The sequence below is a fragment of the Pagrus pagrus genome, assembly GCF_965226575.1.
Source record: "Pagrus pagrus genome assembly, chromosome: 4".
NCBI lineage: Eukaryota > Metazoa > Chordata > Actinopteri > Spariformes > Sparidae > Pagrus > Pagrus pagrus.
In genome coordinates, this window is record NC_140188.1 from 28,023,368 (window position 1) to 28,042,605 (window position 19,238).

The window sequence follows — 19,238 nt, forward strand, 5'->3', positions numbered from 1 at the left end:
CTATATGTGAACATGAACATAATGAATGAAGAATATATGAATGCAGAGTGGGCCCTGTGTATGTAAGCAGGGTGGATGGGTTGCAGAGGTTTTTGGAGGGGCTGGGTGTGCTGTTTGTCCAAAACGCTTTAAGGCTTGTTCTCTTCATGCGAGTAGAGGTTGCTAAACAAAAGTCAGTTTGTTACAGTAGCGGGGGCCAGCGGGGTATTAATACACACCAATGCAGATGTCTGAGCATTTACAGCCATCCGTGAGAAAGCCTGTTGTGCTCAGTGTCAAATCTAATGTCTGGTGATCCCCATTTGGCCGGGCCTATTTTGGTTGGAGGGTTCACATGAGCGCCATCAAAAGTACATATTTGTCTCCGAGTCCACTTGTATTTTTCTGTACAGTGAATCACAATTGCTCGCTTTCTTTTTCTCAATTGTGGCAAAAATAAATACAAAGGCTCCATTTAGCAAATTACCATCAGCTGAATAAAAGATGAAAACAGCAGCTATTTTCAGAATTTTTATTTCATTATAAATAGTAGTGATAATGCGCTTGTACACATGACATCATGTCATATCGATTTGTCCAATAATACAAAAAAATATATCAAAAGAATGAAAGGACTGATTCATTCTAACACTGACAGATGTACAAAACAAGAGTGCGTCAGAAGGCACTCAGTTATTCTGAGCCGTAGATGGATGGATTAAGTATTGTCACTCACTTGTACAAGTTTTACAAAGACACTGTTGACATACAGTTGTGACAATAAATATGTCTGGAATGCATCACACACCAAATCAATCAATCCTGTGTATGCAACATGGAAACAAAAAAGGTCCCGAGCAACACAAAAAATAAAATAAAATAATGTTTTGGCTTTGTCATTCCTGGTGATTTTCTGTTTACATCAGCATTCCCTTCATTCGCTCTTTTTCTCATGACACAACACTGACTTAAGTCCTTACAAATGTGGTCCTCTCAGTGTCCTGTTACAGCAATATTAACAATGTTCCAATTAGCCTTCAAAGGCACATGTGTTGTTCCTTTGCAAAGTCCTAAACTAGATCCAGAGTCTAAATCCAAAGTGTTTCATAAGACTTTAAGAGGCACGTTTGATTTTATTCTTTCAATGGTGACTCAAAGATACATGATATTGCACTTCTGGTCAGCTGGGAGGATGGCTGTCTTTAGTCTAAACTCTCTCGATCTCTCTGTTTCTCAAGTATCTCTCAGTCGTGTCTTGTGACCTGGTGGCTTTTTTCTCGCGGGGAGATGATCTCTAAAGGTTTTTTTAACCCTGTGATCGATCTTGCCTATCCCTGCCCCCCTTTAAAGCCACTTCTCCGCCACCCTCCTCTACTGCTCTCTCATCTGTCACTTTCCCTAAAGTCACCCCCTGACCTCTTCTGAGTTCCTCTCTAAAACTACAAAAGGCCGGGATCCCTGCCTCACCGTCCGAAACATCAATGAGAGAGAAGGAGCGAGACCGAAAGGGGAGAGGAGGGAGAGGGAGAGGGAGAGACAGAGGGGGAGGAGGTAGGAGGAATGTTTGAATGAACTTTCTCTGCAGTACAGCTGTGGTGTACATTAGAGTTTTCCTGATACAATAAAACCCACATATTCATTTGCTCACGTTTGTTTTCTCCATCTCTGGAATTTCTCTCCATGTGTGGGATGCAGAGATCTCAAATAAATGCAATAAAATCAACAAAGCCCTTTTCTTTTCCCCGTTCAGTTGATACAATTTGGGGATTAATTTGGAGAAACGTGGAATTTCATTTGTACTCATGTGGCTCTAAGATATGTAAACATGCTTCAAGCTGCGCTCCACATGCAGAGTCCACAAATGGTGTTTGGTCACTGGATTTGCATGTAGAAAGTGCCTCTTTATGGCACTGTATGGTCAGAACTCCACTGAGCTGACCACGTTAAGCGCTGTCATCGTTGCGGGTCATCTACAATAGGATGCAGCAATGTTCAGAGTCAGTCAACAGTTTTTGGTCTGATATTCCTTCTGGTCCTTGTGGTCCCTTCTTTTTCTGTCCATTTCTCCACAAAGAGTCAACAATATATTGTCCTGCAGTAGAGAACGTGTCCTGGTAAATGGCAACAAAATTTTGGTCCACATAATAAAAGATTTCCATCGCTGTACACACAAATGTCCCTGTGTAAAGTCTGAAGCTCACGATCAGGTGATCTCAGGCCTCAGATAAGGAAGGGCACCTGTGTAAAAAAAAAATAGAGGAATGAAACAATTAAATTATTATCACTGAAAACAGATTTTGAAAAATAAGGTGGAAAGATGATAGAACAGATATATAGCCCCAATACATTTTGAGCATATGTTTTAGCGTGCCATTCCGCTAACATATGGCTATTGTTAGCATAGCATCTGCTAACAGTGGTTTGGGGTGTAGGGTTAGCAAAAGAAGAAGTGAGAACAGAAGTGTGAGGATGCCACAAATAAATACAACTACAAGATTTCTCACACTCAGCAGCAGCCAAAAGCTGCAGTTACAGTAAAAAAAAATCACAATCATTTTGACCAGACATAAATAATGTCTAAAATGGTTTCTTTATGTGGATTTGTCATATCTTATGTATTCAGTTAACTGTTTACATGTGTTATTACATATTCCACACTGCTAGCACCACGATTCTGATGAAACAGTCTGAATAATTAGCATTTTTAAAATTTTGTTTATTCTACAAATACTGCAATCAGGGGACATTATAAACTTTAGAATGTAGCTCTACAAAGTTGCTACAAGAAAATTTGAGAAACAAAGTGTAAAACTACTTTGGTGCAAGTAAAAGTCCTGCATTCAATGCATGTAAAATTATTACCGTCAAATATATTAAGTAGCTAAATTAAAGGATCAAAAATGAAAAAGAACACCACATATACAGAATGGCCCTTTGTAGAATAACAATTCATTAATACTGGATTAAAATAATGGATGTATTTAATATGTAAACTAGAGCTCAACTCGAATTTTGGGTCTGATATCAATATCGGCTAATTAACACACAGTTGTGACAAAGATATGTAATGAAGACAGTATATTTTACAGTTTAACAAAAAACTTTAAACATAGTTTTATATCTATAATCTTATCTTTTTCTGCATTAGAATCTCTATGAAATAAGTTTTTTTTATTTGGCACATATCGAGCAACATATACACCGATACCAATATATTTCTGATAGGCCAATATCGGCCGATAATATCAGCCAACTGATATAATGATCAGGCTCTGATGAAGACATTACTAATGTCACGGCTGGCAACAGTGCAGCTTATTTCAACTACTTTATATAGTGCTGAGCTGCTTAATCCATAATAAAGGATCATAATGTATTAGTTGATTTCTATTTTGTATTAATAATCTGAAATTGTAGCTAATGTTGTCAAATAAATGTAGTGAAGTATAAAGTACAATATTAGCTTCCAGGTCAGGAAAAACCTGACCTCTTAAGTACAAACTTAATTAAAACTGTAGAGAACTCAATAGAAATTTAAATAAACGTATTTTGGGATAGGGGGCGGGTAGTGTAAAAGTGTAAAAGTTTCCACTAATAACAGATAAAGAGGAGATGGAAATCTATGTATTTAACCATGTTTTACAGCTGGAGTCTGGAGACCCAAAACAGAAGAAATGTGTATGTCTGTTTTTTTTGCTGGCTTTTGAATTATGTCATCACGTCAAAGTCATGGTTTTAAGCAATTAGGGGAGGTCATGGGCCCAGGGTAGAATAATAAACAAAACAAAAAAATCCATGTTGTGGTGCTTAGATCATAGATCTGTTCTCTGCTGCACAGGAAGTGATGTGTTTTATGTTTCTGGTTTCTGGAAGACACGTGGTATCATGGCCGAGCAGATAAACAGACCTCAACAACGAGAACGACTGTCTAGTACTGGGCAGCTGTGAAAAGTGCTGTGTAACAACACTACTGCAATGCCTGCTTAGCAACGGAGACATTACCTAAATGACAACAAGCAAGTATTTTCATGGATTACCACTGCAGTTTCCGTGAGGCAGTCCAGTGAGAGCTCCATGTTGTCAACATGTACAGCAGTGTGGACCAGTCTCTCGGACTGGAACCTGGAGCAGAACTACTCAACACTGCTTCCCCAGCTGACCTCAGTCCTCGCACCTGTTTCTAATAGCGGCCCTGCCAGAGGCTATTAGGATCCGTCCACCCCCAGAAAGGACCTTTCCTCTGCAACTCCAAACCCAACCGCACACCGGCTATCCAGTCGCACTGATTAATCACATCAAGATGGACTGCTCGGGCTCCTGACGCTGTGGAGGTGTATGCGGGCGTGTGTGCTGTCCTGGTGGCTGCTTTAGAGCTTGTGTGTGTGTGCACGCACAGTGCCACATGCTCAAGGTTTTTCACATGCGTCGTCCTAATTCTTTATTCGGTTCACTTTGAGATATTTGACCGAGATATTTCATTAGACATCTGCTGCTCTCGGATAGTAAGTCAGATATTCATTTGATACGTGCCGCCTCACAGAGTTACATGCAGTCAGACTCGTTGGACCATTGCCATGCTCTTTGAAGGGCCTGGTTGTCTCAAGGTTGCCACGAGGTCAGTGGATGAACCTGATTGGTCAACCCCCTGTGGACCAAAATTGGAAACGGCGGCCGCTGTAATCACGCTGTGACGGAAAACGACGTTGCCTTCTAAAGCTCGATGGAGATTTGTTTGAAGTTGATTTTAACCCTTAAAGTGACAGTAATGTGAAGTGAAAAGACCCTCTCACTGCCGGACAGGTAGGTATTCTCTAAGGCCAAACAGTCTGAGGAGGGCTATCAGAAACTACTGGTGATGGCAGCCGACTTGACAGTGTACCTAACCGCAGATTTCAGTATCAGTGCTGGGCTGATCGCTTCAAAGATGGAATCAGATCTGCACAATTAACCCCAACACTTGAGACTGCATGATTGGACCTGGAAAAATGCTAGCTGCCTTTAACGAGCAGTACTGAGCAACCTGCGTGTTGTCTGCTTCATGCACAACAGCTTTTTTTTCATCCTTGGAATCAAAGCAAGGAACTTGGGGTAACAACGTCTGTGTCCACCACCGGACTATAAGAATTCCTGATAATTATACACTGTACCGACTGACTTAGTCCCGATGTTTTCATCTTAACTCTTCCACTGAAAATATGTGAAAGGTCGCTGTAAAACCAGTCAGCGGTTTGCACTAGGAAATTGAAAAGGTTGTCAACTTGTTTCAGGTCATAGATTAAAAAAACAATCCCGTGGCTTTGTTGTTTTGTGGTCACATGATCTCTAAGAACTGAGGCAAGCATATCTTAAAAAAAAACACTCAGTTTTTAAACTGTATATATACAGTTTATTTATTTTCATCTCCGTATCTACCTGTGCAACAGTACGGGTGATACAGCTGCACAATGAGCGTCCTATTTAGGTTTCTAACACAGGAGAAGGCTGAATCTGTTCAGACCATTTTTCCATGAAGAATTATCAAACTGCAGACAAACCCAAAGAGACCAACTGAAAACATAATTTATCTGATCTCAGTTCTGAGTCCAAAATGTTTGGATCTTAGACAGAAATACTTTTGTTCATATATGTTCACCACCACCTTTGATATTTAATATGATTCAAGTTTTCATGTCAGGGCCCAGATAGCTGACAAAAAAAAGTCTTTAAATCACATCAAGCTTTACCTGAAGAAGTCGGTGTGGATGGAGTCGATTGACTGGTTACTTATTAAGTACTGTACTTTTTACTCCACTTTATTTATTGGACAGCTGCAGATTTTCACACACAAAACGTATAAAATATGGCACACTGTCACTGACAATACATTTATTGCACCAGATTGGTGCTGTCAATATCGATACATATTGATTCTGAATAAACAGTTTCAGTTCTAATTTTCCACAGTACCGATACAACCGTACCACCTGAGCATTCTCACTCTCCCTATTCTCTAACATCAAGTTGACACACACATTGCTGCTTATTATGGTCAGAATGCCCTCTGTTTTTTTTTCCTCGAGGTATTGAACATGGTATCAAGTATCGATATTTTTCATCAAAGTTAGAAATGCAGCTATCGTGACAACACTACACCAGATATAGCTCAGAGCTAATTTCCGCAGTTCCTGTCTAACGTGCAACGTAATAACACTGACAAAAGCCATTCTGCATAATGTTTACATTGACTTTAATACTTCAATTTATTTTAGTGATCATATTTCAATTGCACTTTAAGTGTACTTTTTACTTGTAATGTAATGGGAAATTTTAATGGGAGTGTGTTATTACTACTTTTACGTTTTCTTTAAAGGACTTGAACACTTGCATAGTGAAAATTGTGGAATGTTGGTCAGTGAAGCCTTTACTGTCAGAGGCTTTATAACAATGAATACTGAAAGAAAACCTTAGCCTGCTATAAAATAATAATTTATAAAACACAAATAAGCATATGCTTGCTTCAATGTAAAACATTATTTTGTCTTCCTATAGTCATTGCATCGATAGTCGTCACTCCTTTTGCTGCTGGTGTTCACTGTTTTAGTTATGTGCTCTGTAAAGTTCGCAGGCATAGGCAGGCAGAGATTATATTATTACATATATCATTTGTTTAAATTTGTTCATTTTAGAAGTAAAAGGTGAGAATAAAAAAGGTGAAGTCTATTGACCTTACTTTGTCCGTACTGGCCGTACTGGTAGGACGCCACGTGGTCGACAGTGTAGCCCGGGGAGCTGTAGGAGGGGGTGCAGTAGGACTGGGAGCTGGGCAGGGAGGGCAGAGCCGACATGGAGGGAACGCTGGTGAGACCCTCCAGGCCCTTGATGTGATCCATGCGCTGGCTGCAGCTGGCCGCCATGCCTGCAGGGGGCTCGAGGCCTCCTGTCAAAGGGGAGATGGCATAGTCGCTTTGGGGCTGATGTGGCACGCCGCCCGGGTTCAGCAGGCCCATCACCTGATCGGACAGAAAGAATACAGAAAGAATTTAAAGTTAAACTAGTTTCTGGTGTATTTTCTATTTTGTCAGGGCGCTATGAGTGGCTCTATTGTTGGAAGGACTTGTGGTATTGTTGCGGTTGCTAATACAGTTAACCTTTTTGCTCATGTAGACATGATCATTGGAATAATGAAAAACAAACTGAATTTCACCATTGCCGTGCAGACTATGTATAATAAAAGTGATTGGACAGATTTTTTATGAATAAGACAGTGTGAAAGACGTGGTTTCTGTTGTGTTTTTAGATTCTGAGACTGCTTTTTAATATATTTAATATCTTCAGTTTTGAGCGTGTGTGTAATGTGTAGCAACACAGACACCGAGACAAACACACACTCTCAGACACACACAGGAAATCCCCCTGTCGCGGACATCAAAAGGCTCCCAGCAAGCCCATCCCAGACAAAGATAGCACCAGAGAGGAAGAATTAAGCAATTTGTCTCAGATCCACGGCTCCACTTATTCTAAAATTCCTTTTTGACACCGCTCCAACAACCCATGGCACAAGATAACAACTTATCTCCGAGAAAGATATGCCGACAAAGATAACACAGAAGAAAGGTCTGTGTGAGCTCGGCTCTGTTCAGCCTCAGAATAGATTTGCAGTTTGAGAAATCCGTTTGCTCTTGACCTGGTCTTTATTAGCAACCAGATAATCAAATTTGGGAGAATACTCCTCGGCCAGCAAAGGACGGAAAAGAGCCGTGGGGCAAAGTGTTTCAACTGGTTTCAAAACAGACTTGATACCGCCGACCCCCCTTTCAACGCTCGCTGGATTTACCTGTCCATCATCAAAGTACTCAGTAAACCGTTAATAAGAAATTGCGACTGGCTTTATCACTTATGAAAGTAACTCTAACTGAACCTGCTACCTCTAAATGTATCATATCCCACCTCCTTCTCAACAGAGTGAAGGCCTCAAGGCTCCTCCAGTTGTCCTAATAAGAAGCAGGTACGCTGCTCTTTGGGTCCTTTTGGCCCTCTAAGTGACATATTATTCTACATCCACACACACACATGGTCCTGCTTAAATCATTTCCCAAGTAGGGGAGGAGAATGGAGGAGTCCATGTTGATTTGGAGAAGGGGAGTTGTGTTTCCTCTCATACCCGGTAACATTTTCCTAAAAAATTAACTGGAGTTTGGAGGGTTTGGTTTAAACAGAAAGAGAGTGAGGACATGCTTTGGCTTAAACGAGCCACAGGGGGCAGGGATACATGATCTATAAACTGATGGATTCTGGTGTGCTGATTTTATCTTTGGTCTTTCTCTTTTTAACCAAACCTTTACCCATCATCCCTCTCTTCTGAGCCTCTCCCTGCCTCATGACATGCCTGCTGGCTGGGCCATTCAGGGTGTTTCATATCGGATCCATATCTGCCGTTGCCAGCGGCCTAAAACAGAGCATCCAGGAGTGAGCAGGGAAGAATGTCTGAACATCTGAGACGGGACATTCCTTCCCCGCTATATGAAATGTATACAAATAAATTAGAAACTTTGCTTTCACGTGGAGGAATGTGGAGGCAAACATTTTGAGAATGCAATCACGAGAAGCTTCCCTTGAGGCTATAACATAGCATGGCATATGTAGCAGTGTTTTTGCACATATACAAGACCATGAGGATGCTGTGTCTAGCTGCCTCTTTTCAGTTTGTTCATGTTTAATGTGCACTGCAGTGTACCTCTGTCCGTCTGAAAGTATGTATGACCCTTGATGAGAGTGGAAAAGGACAGAGACTCCACATTTATTGTCAGTGATGGAATGTAAGCAGGTACATTTACTCAAGTACTGTACTTAAGTACAATTTTGAGGTACTTTACTTAAGAATGTCCATTATTAATGTAATTTTTTTGGCAGATTACATGCTACATGATAGCCAAAGTAGAACATTTTAAAATAAACATATTTTATTTGCAATCGCATAAAAAACAATTATTCCGACAATGAGTAAAATGCCAAACACCTTATCTGAAAATTGTATGTATATATTATACAGTATATACATATATGCAAATACATGTATAATTTTCTTTTACTGTACTATTGATACTTACAGTAAGTACATTGAAACTCTCTTATGTCTCCTTGCTCCCTGTAATGCTGCTGTGCTGAAATACTAATAAAAAATGCAGTAATCAATCTTCCGATCTAAACAGAAGGTTGAAAACTTGGTTTAGCCATGCTGCTCAACCATGTCGTGTCATATTTGTGTAAAAGATGTTGCAGAATCCTTAACTGATCCTCAAAATGTCATGGAGTTGATCAATTATCTACACTGTGTGTGCTTGTGTGTGTGTGTGTGTGTGTGTGTGTGTGTGTGTGTGTGTGTGTGCCCTTGTAATTATGTGGACCTGGGAGCATGTGTGTATTGGTGCGAGTGTCTTCACACTGCTGTGGCCTGTTCTCTGAGGAGTCAGACTGTGCCGGGCTGAAATCTCATTTTCTGCCTCTTAAGGTCTCTGACTCGTCTGTCTCCTCTGCTATACCCTCTGCCTAGGTGCAGAGACCTTGGGACTTCATGCCTGGATAATTGGCTGTAATTGTCTTTTCACTTCTCATTTGTCACACACTCAATTGTCCTTCTAGAGTCATCTTACTTCCTCCTCCAACAGTAAGTGTACGCATCATGCAGCACTGCAGAGGAATGTAGAACGTAAAGTTTATGGTGTAAAGTAGACGAGTGGATGAATCGGTGCATTTGTGTGCTCCACACCTGGGTGAATTATTACTTGAATACTTGAAAGGGTGTTTGGCTTTTTAAAGCTCTTGATGTATTGTGTGAAGCTGTGTGTCTGACAGGGTAAATCATGCGTATCTCAACTGGGTTCAACTCTTTGAAATCATGTTCAAGTCTAATTCTGCCCAGCAGCTCAGGTGTGGCATGTTATGGGAATTTTTCATTCAAGTAAAACAATCTTATTCTCTTGAGGCATGTACTGTGTCAAACACATAAGTCTTGTTCCTGTCAAATTAATATACACTGCTTGACTAGTATTACCTTTGTGTTTTTCTTAAAACAAATTAATCCAGTATGACTTTTTCATTTAAAAAGGTCTAAAAGGCTCAGGAATGAAGAATCTTAGGAATATTGGAATTTTTATGGAATCAAATCACATTTCCTCTTGAATGTAGAAACTGTTGTCGATGTATGTTAAGTTAAACAACAACAACAGTTTTTTTAGCAGTACAGTCTGCTGCTTTATTAACTACAGGTCTGACTTTGAGCAGCTCAAATACACATATGTATTTAAGGATGTAGTCTCACCTGAGGAGACAGTCCGTTTCCTATAGCGGGGTTCATGGGATTGGCCGGTCCACCGGGGCTCACAAAGCTGTCCGAGTAGCCTGAGAAGGAGTGGCGTCCGGAGGCGAGGCAGTAGGGGGAGCCTCCGTCTCCCTGCCCTCCACCACCGGAGGCTTGGTGGCCCGAGGAGGGAGGGAGAGGCTGGGGCCGGTGCACCGTGCTGGGGGGCTCTGACACTACCAAAGGCATCACAGAAACAGTTCAAACACTTGTCAGATTGCCAGTTAAAAGTTGCAAAATGTGGCTGATAAGTGGTTGGTACTGGGATCAATGAAAATGCAAATAAAGCCAAAACATCCCACTCTAGTATAGGTTTCATTACTTTGCTGAAATTGTACGTAACTCAAAGCGAAACTGTGGGACTCGATAAATATAACTTGAAACCATATCTGTTCAAAGCATAGAAAAAGTAAATCTTAAGAAGCTTTTATTTTTTTGACTACAAAATGATTTGATAAAGCTTTTCTTGCGCTGTGTCATAGGTTATTTTAATTCAACAAAGTATTCCAAAATTAACAGACTCTCATTTCAAAACAAATTTAAAAGGTGCACAAAATGCTTTTTGTTTACAGTGAGGATAGAAACTTGAATGTTTCATAACATTATTTCTACAACATTTTTTTTTTAATCAAACCAGATTTAAATTGCTATTTCATCAATATGTAAAAAATATGAAAAGCCTTCTTTCACCTTCCAACTTAAAAAGCTTATTATTTGCATCAGTAACAGACCTAATGCCCATAGCATGAGTAGTTTGAACTGAAAGTGTATTTGCTACATTGTATTTCTCCATTTGTGAACTGTCAACCACTGTGTTTCATCTCTCACCTTGTGCTATAGATGAGGGGGGGTAGCTGCTGTCAGAGAGCTGGTAGGGGGGGATGCTGGACATGGCTGAAGGCGGGAAACCCCCTGGGATCAGGTGATTAAATGCCATCAGTTGATTGGCTCCTGCTTGCTTCCTCCACCTTGCCCGCCTGTTGCTGAACCAAACCTGGAAGAACGATGATGACAATGTTTGATCAGTGTGTGTTATATGTTTCAGATCACAGACTAGTGTTTTTATTGAATTTTGAGAGGTAGAAAAACAATTGAATAAGCTGCAGGTATTGACAAAAACTACTGTAAGACATCACATTTGTATATATTTTAAACACACACACACATTTACATACACTGCACACAAAATATTAACTTCTTTCACAGTTCTGACCAGAGTGTAAAGCTGAAAAGGAAGGTGAGAGACGATGTGAGAAAAAAGACAGTGTGTGTGTGTGTGTGCGTGTGTGTGTGTGTGTGTTTATGGTTAGATGTATATCACGGCTGGTTGCACTGAGTGTGTGAGTGACATGCCGTGTCCATATGGACGCGGCTCATGCCGGGCCTGCTTACACTTCCCATATGGAGCCTGTGGAGGAGAATTTACTGGACTCCAGATCAGAAATGGGGAAAGTTCAGATTGGGCCCAAGGGAATGAGGATGAGGAGTGCTATTGTATGGAGCAAACGGAGATCAGCAGGTTGCCTTAAATGGTCAGAGAGTGTATAAAGCCACAGGGTTAAGGTCTGAAAGTGTGAATGTGTGAGCACAGAGTTGGTGCAGTCTTGTAAACATTTTCATGTTTTAACTTCTGTTGAAGAATTTCATGGTTCTCTGAAGGGTAAAATTTACAAGCCTTCTTCTTATGAAACCCTTTCAAACATCCATCATATGAATTCCTGTTTAACAAGCTAAAATGTGCTTTTATCTCTCTTCAGGTCTTAAAAAGTTGACATTTTGTACATACTGACAGTGGATATACAGCATGTGAATGTGCCCTGTCGTACCTGAACCCTGGCCTCGGTGAGTTTGGCCCTCTGGGCGAGCTCCTCCCGGGTGTAGATGTCGGGGTAGTGGGTTCTCTCGAAGGCCCTCTCCAGTTCCTCCAGCTGCTCTGCTGTGAAGGTGGTCCGACTGCGCCGCTGCTTCCTCTTAAGAGGCAGATCAGGCTCTGACTCCACGTCCGAACCCTCGTCTGAGTGACTCGCTGTTCAAACACAGGAGAAAGAAACAGTCAGGATTTTATTTGGGCAAAAGTTGATGTTGTCCTCTCTTGAAATGTTTAATGTACACACATTCAGCTTAACAGCCTCAGCAGAGTCTCTCTATGAAATCTGAGGTGACTATAACTCTGACACCTTGATGAAAAGCAAACATGCTGATGTTAAAGAGCAACACCTCATGGCTGTAACATCACATAGATAATCAAGCAGAATATCAGAATGTCAACTGATTTTCTCTCTTTCGTCATTCATTTACTTATAGTTTTTACATGACCACTTGTAGAAGGTTGGTGTTGTCTTTTTCTTTACACACTCCCACACACATACGCCCCATCAGGTGTCAGTCTTCCTCACAGTCTTGTGGCCAAACAGACCTCTATTCAGAAGGAATATTCTGAGCCTGAGGAATAATCCCACTGGACAGGATTCCCAGGGCACCACAGGGGGACTGATGGACTAAAAGCCACACAAAAGGCTAATTTGGATCCAGGGGCCATTCTTTGAGTGTGTGCATGTATGTGTGTGTGTGCGTGCGTGCGTGCGTGTGTGTGTGTGTGTGGACAGGAGTGGTTTCCTGGATGAAGGACAGAAAGTTGAGTGTACGTGTCCACTCTCTCTGTCTCTTCACACAAGTATGAATTCACAGTTCAGACTGGAGGATTTCTGTAGCAGCTACAGTGTTTGATAATCAGATAGTGAGTCAGTATAAAGTCTTAAGATACAAGTCATCAAATCCAGTCTCAATGGAGCATACAAATATGTTCAGAACCAATTTACGATAAAAAAAATAAATAATATAATAATTCAACACAAGTCATTTAAACCCAATTAATTTATGCTTAGTATTAAGCTCACTAATGACTGCCCTGAAACACACACAAAATAAATTAGGGTAAAAAGTCTATTTAAACTAGTAAATGTATAGTTAATGGCTTTAATTAACTATTTTAAACATCAATATATTTTTGATCAATTGTTTTGTCATTAAAATGCCCTTAAAGAGTCAAAGGTGACGTCTTAAAATTGCTTGTTTTCTCTGATCAACAGTATGCAGCCCAAATTCATTGAATTTCCAATTAAATCAATCTGAGAAAAATTGCAAATCCTCACATTTGAGAAGCTATAAAGAGAATATTTGGCCTTTCTGCTTGATAAATTATATACACTTTAATTGAAATGTTTTAAATATTTGAATTGTTATTTTAATATCAATCAACTAATTGAAGAGACAACAATTACTGATTGATTAGTTGTCAACTATTAAATTAATCATCAACTATTTTGTTAATTCCGTAGTTGGTTTAAGCATTTTCTAAGAAAAGAAAGTCAAAATTCTCTGATTCCAGCCTCTTAAATGTGGATATTTCTGGTTTCTGTAATCTATCTAACAGTATATTTTTGGTTTGTGGACAAAATAAGACATTTGAGGACGTCATCTTAGGTTTTAGGAAACACTAAAACACTGATAGAGATTTTGTGTCATTTTCTGACATTTTATATACGAACTAATGAATCAATGAATCCATAATATAATCAACAGATTAATCGTCAATGAAAATAATTACCGGTTCTGCCTATTTGACTTGTCAACAAGTGTGATCTTCAGCCTGACCGAGCTGCAGTGATATTATGTCCCCTGACAGCCTTTGTGTTCCTACATTTCATCTTTGTCTCAGATCAGCATTAATGCTATTGTGAACGATGTTCTATAAGCCAACAGCTTGGTTTTTAACTCACGACTTCAAACACTCCATTGGCTCTCTTCTAAGTTCACCAAGGCCAGTGCGCCCGCTTTTTGTGCCACACTTAATTAATTCCCCCTCAGCATAGGGGAAGTTTTGTGTGCAACACTGTATTAGTTCCCCCTCAGAAGCAACAATAAAATACAAGAGAGTCCAAATAGCTCAGGGCCCCTCATGTGAAACTGATCCTCTCTCCCCCTTTGGCGATTTTCTCCGTGCAACACCAATAGCAGTGGGAGTCAACTTAACATGCATTAGGAGCAAATTGGTAAAGAAACATTCAAGCATGAGGGAGGCAATAAGTAAAATATTTTCAAAGGGGGAGCGAGAGAAATGGAGACATTGCCTTAAGCCTCTGCTGAATATATTGCAATTTTGCACTCGATTGCTGGCTCTGTATCAACCTGTGTGTGAGTTCAGCATTTTAACAAAACAATAGCTAGGCTGTAACACTAAAGGGTATATATCTCCTGAACTTGGTGCACGGAAAAGCAGGGAAAAAAATGGCCTCCATGTTACAAACTTCAATCAACCATTTTGCTTTGCCACTTTTCGCCGTCAACACGGTTTACAACTTTGCTACAAACTCGCCAACATTTCTCGTGACTAGTTCGGTTAGAGGACTTGGTGGGGAAGGAATTTGGGGTGTGGGGCTCTGGAGTTTTGGACAGGATGGCTGAAAAACAAGAGATGAGGCCTTTTGTAGCCTCCCCCTCCAGCTCCTGCATGGAGGAGGGCTGCAAGGAATGCTTTTTCGCTCCCCCCCGACTGGAGCAGCATGCACGTTCCTCAGCATTTCACAGGGATTTGGGCCCTGGGAAAGCTGAGGCTGCCGGGAAAATCCTTAATCACTTTGGAATTACCTATCGGTTATGACTGCTACCGGGGTTTCGAGAACTTTTCAAAAGAAGCGACAGAGTGGCACCTCTGAAGTCTTGGGAGCCTAGTCACGATACAATCAGATCCTTTACAGAGGGCTCAGACAGGCTCATTTGTTTCACTTCACTTCGTTGGATTGCTACATCACTTGATGATAAGATGCAACAAGATAAGACGATGTGACGAAATGATAACGATGTCTGAGCAGAAGCTGGGTCAGTGCAACGTATGATAGCAAGAGAGCAAATGTATTCTACTGAACATCATCCAGCTGACAGGTAAAACACTAGCTGATGAAAATGGCTACCACGATATGGAGAAAATGCCAGACCTGCACATTTTTCACTTCAAACACTCCCAAACTCTTAATTCGCCCCAACAAACAACTCTTTGCACTTCGGCACGCCACCCTCCTTAAACAAGCACCACCTTCTCCACCCTCTTCCCTCTCTCTCGTTCTCCCTCCTTCTCACCCTCTCTCTTTGTCTTGCTTCTCCCCATCTCTCTCTTTTCCACCCATATTTCTCTCTGTGACTCTCGGGTTCTTTGTTGCTCCACAGAGCTGAGGTCTTTGCCGGCGATTTCCACGCTCCATCTGTGGAATCCGTCATGGCTCCCTCGGCCCTTCACAGTGGAGGGCTGTCACCTGCCCCATGGGGGAGCTGGAGGGGGGACATAAAGAGGCTCTGCAGAGGGCTTGGGGGGGTGGGGTGGACGGGGACACAGCCAGGGGCATTCTAGCCTTCCCCCCCCCCCACAAAAAAAAGAAAATCACCCCCTTCCTCCAGACCGAACTGTAAGAGCACCTGAGGGGGTGAGAGGGGCAACAGGGGCTGTTGTTGCCGATGTAAATGTACCCATGGGGATAGTCTGTCTGGGCATCTGTGTTGGTTTTTGTTGTTGTTATTGTTGGTAGAAGCGTAGTTTGGAGGCCCTCTTCAATGCATGGACACTAGTTGAGGTGAAAGGAAGTCCGTCCCCCCCGATGAATTCCCCCCTCTTCTCTCTGCACGTTACTCTCTTCAAAGATTAAAATCCTGGCTGTCTTTTTTCTTACTTTTTTTTTTTATTTTTGTTTCAGCTGCATGTTATACGTCTAACAATAATTACGGAGCCTCTAAAAAACATAAGAAACCAACCATCAGGTGTGTTTGTGACTTGTCCAGGAAAATTAACAGTTTACTTTGAAAAGCTAAAAGCTGAAAATAAACATAATTTATAACACACAGTGACAGTGAAATTTAACCAATTAAAGTACTGTACTTAAGCATCAATTTGAAGTACTTGTCAATCACGTGGGTATTTCCGTTTTCTGCTACTTGATAGTTCTACTCAACTACACTTTTGAGGCAAATATTATATTTTTACTCAAGTACATTTATCTTTGTATGACTTTCGCAGCATAATCAGAAAAATGCTGAATATCAGATCAGATAATCAGCCAGGTACTGATACTAGATCAACCCAGAATATATAGTATACACAGCCATATAAATATATGTATAATATATTTTTACTTGTACTTTTTATACTTACTTAGTACATTTATTGCCAGAAAATTACTTTTCATACTTAAATACATTTAATAGCAGATACTTTAAGACTTTTGCTCGAGTACTACTCACATGGGTGACAAAGTAATATTTAAACACAATATTTTTACTTTCACTCAAGCATGACAATTGTGTACTTTTTACACGATAGAAAAATCTTCTAAAAAATACAAGATGCTTATAATACAAACATCTGTCCATTTGCATTCAATATTTTGTTAATTATCGCAATTATAACACATTTGACTTGATTCTATAGGAATGTCAACAAAAACTGTTTCTAATTAAAGCATTATTGAGCCTTCATCAGAAAAGAGGACCATTTTGATTGTGGCCTGCAATGACCAGCGTCCTGTTGCAACTGAAATCAACTTGGGGGAAAAGGATCAATAATAATAATAATAATAGTGTTTGTTAAGAACACAGCAAAAGTTTGTTTCTACTGCTGCACGCAAAAAGCTAAATCCTAAAATATAATGTAATGCAAATTAAAGTGGCAGGTGATGAAGATTCATGGGGTGACACCTGGGGCATAAAGGGTGTTTTGGTGGCAAACTTGTGCCAAGACAGAGGGCAGCCATCCATTCACCCCTCAAGCTCACTACTCCCCACAGCTTGGCTCAGGAGCTCATAGACACACACACACACACAAAGACTGCTGCACTCCGAGCACATGACCTTGTACACACATGTCCACGGCGCTGGGCTTCCCTGCTTCTACATGCATTTTAGGCTATGTTAATCGAGCTTGTCAGCCCTGAGGCGTCGCCACTTCAGCGTCCATTAACAGTACTCCCACGTTGCAAACGAACCTGCTGCTAAAGAGTGGTCGAAAAAAAAACACACAGACAACACTTTCCAAAATGATCTTTGGAACAATAAAATATAATTCAGCATCAGCACATGTATATCAAGAGTAAGAGAGGGGGTGTGGAGAGAAGAGGTTGAGACCTTTCCCCTGCTGCCCGGATCTTTTCCAACCTTGTAAATCTGTGGTTTCAGAGTGCCCCATTTGCCGTCATCGCCTCACTATCCCTAAGATCTGATCACATCGATTTGGCACCGTCAAATAGCCTTGGCCAATCAAATTATCCACTCTAACGGTCATATCGCTCCCTGACCGTATACATATGCTATATCTTAAAGCGCTGTATTTATAGCCCCCGTAAACACTTAACTTCTCTCTGTAAACTTTTGCTCCACCTCAGCTCAGAGGAGCGGGGGGTTGCAGACATGGTATTGACTCTTGTCAGTTCATCGAAATACGAGAAAATATGAGCCTTAAAAGGGTAAAATTATCTGAGTAGGAAAAGCCGCCTCGGCAAGATCGCCCGGGAGCCGAGGAGCATTAAGCCGCAAAATAGGAGAGGAGCAGTGAGAAAGGGGGGTGGGTGGAAGGGGTTAGAGGAGAAAAGAAAACTGTTTAATTTAACCAAACTGAAGCCCTGAGAGGCACACAGTGCACGGGACTCCAGGCCAAAACAACCTCTCCGGAGCCAAGAAAGCCCAAAATGGATCCCACCGTGCAGCGCCATTCCAGGGCAGAGAAAAACGAAAGAGGAGAAGAAGGAGGAGAATAGAGGATTTAGCTGAAACAGACTGTTGGAAAGACTTCGGCATTGCTGATTTTTTTAGGAGGGGGTTGGGGGGGCAGTCGTTTGGGGACACAAAGGCTTAATATATGTCCACTGAGACATGAGACAGTATGCATTGAGCATGTATGTGGGAGACAGATAGAGAGGGAGTGAAAGGGGATGTGTCAAACTTGGATTTCGGGACTAGGGGGAATTGACTGGCCATATGTGGACTATTTACACCCCTCCTTGGACATCCCAGTAACTCTTCTGGGGCTTTGGTTAATAGTGAGGCTAAATTGAGCCTCTGACACGTTCCCCCCCTCTCTCCACCTACCCCACTCGAAAAACACAAAACAAAAGGCAGAGGAGACAAACGCAGCATTTATTTGGGCGGGCCGACCATGCTGCTCCCATTCAGGAGCTGGAGGACTAAGTGACTGGCCGACTGCATTAAACAGTATATAGAAGTCAAGACAGGCAGATGCTGGGCCGGATAATGGCTTTACTGACAGCTTATGGACCCATCTGTGACTCTTTCTGCTGGGCTAGGAAAAAGATGGCGTATGTGCGAGCGTGTGTGCGGGAGGGGGTTTGGAGGGCGAACTCACTTGACTTGCTAAGGAGGAGTTTCAACCTTCACAGCTGCCCTGTAAATGAGAGTGTGCCACAGCGTGTGTGTGGTTGTTGTGGGTGTTTTAGCATGAGATTGTGATTACACACACAAAAAAAATGATGCGAGCAACGATGTTATCAATCACAGCCTCGTTATGCTGCAAAAAAATGGCATGACCAAAGTATGAAGGCATCTGATGCTCCCAACAAAGAATTCTGGGAGTTGTTGAGGATGTATGAGGGGGGTATGAGGAAATGGTTACCTGTCATTTATAGCTAAATGTGTTTCTAACCCTGTTTCCTGTGTAGCGCTGGGGGAGAGCGACCCTCCTTGGCCTTGTGACCCTGCAGTTCTTCTCTGTCTTTTAACTCTGAAAATGACTCATAACTCCAGTCAGTGGGGAACATGTCGGAGTCCAACAAGGAGGTGAGCTGTGAGCAGGTTAGCTGTCACTCTCAGTTTTTGCAGTTTAAAAAGAGGATGTTTGACAGTTTCATCTCTTTTACCTCGGCTGTAA

At 41.4% G+C, this 19,238-nt stretch overlaps 1 protein-coding gene across 5 annotated transcripts in view; it reads right to left on the bottom strand.

Moving 5' to 3' along the window:
* Positions 1–497: 497 nt before the first annotated feature.
* The window catches only part of pax3b (paired box 3b), a 28,755-nt gene continuing 10,014 nt past the window's right edge, over positions 498–19,238 (bottom strand). For 4 of the 5 annotated variants that reach the window (XM_084351372.1, XM_084351369.1, XM_084351371.1 and 1 more), the window contains exons 5-9: positions 12,142–12,341; positions 11,144–11,309; positions 10,277–10,491; positions 6,689–6,968; positions 498–2,217 (exon numbers count right to left, since the gene is read on the bottom strand). In XM_084351372.1, coding sequence (XP_084207498.1) covers positions 2,183–2,217; positions 6,689–6,968; positions 10,277–10,491; positions 11,144–11,309; positions 12,142–12,341 — 896 coding nt within the window. In that variant the 3' untranslated portion in view covers positions 498–2,182. Of the gene's footprint in view, positions 2,218–6,683; positions 6,969–10,276; positions 10,492–11,143; positions 11,310–12,141; positions 12,342–19,238 lie in introns of all 5 variants that reach the window. The other variant, XM_084351370.1, reaches the window with a different exon arrangement.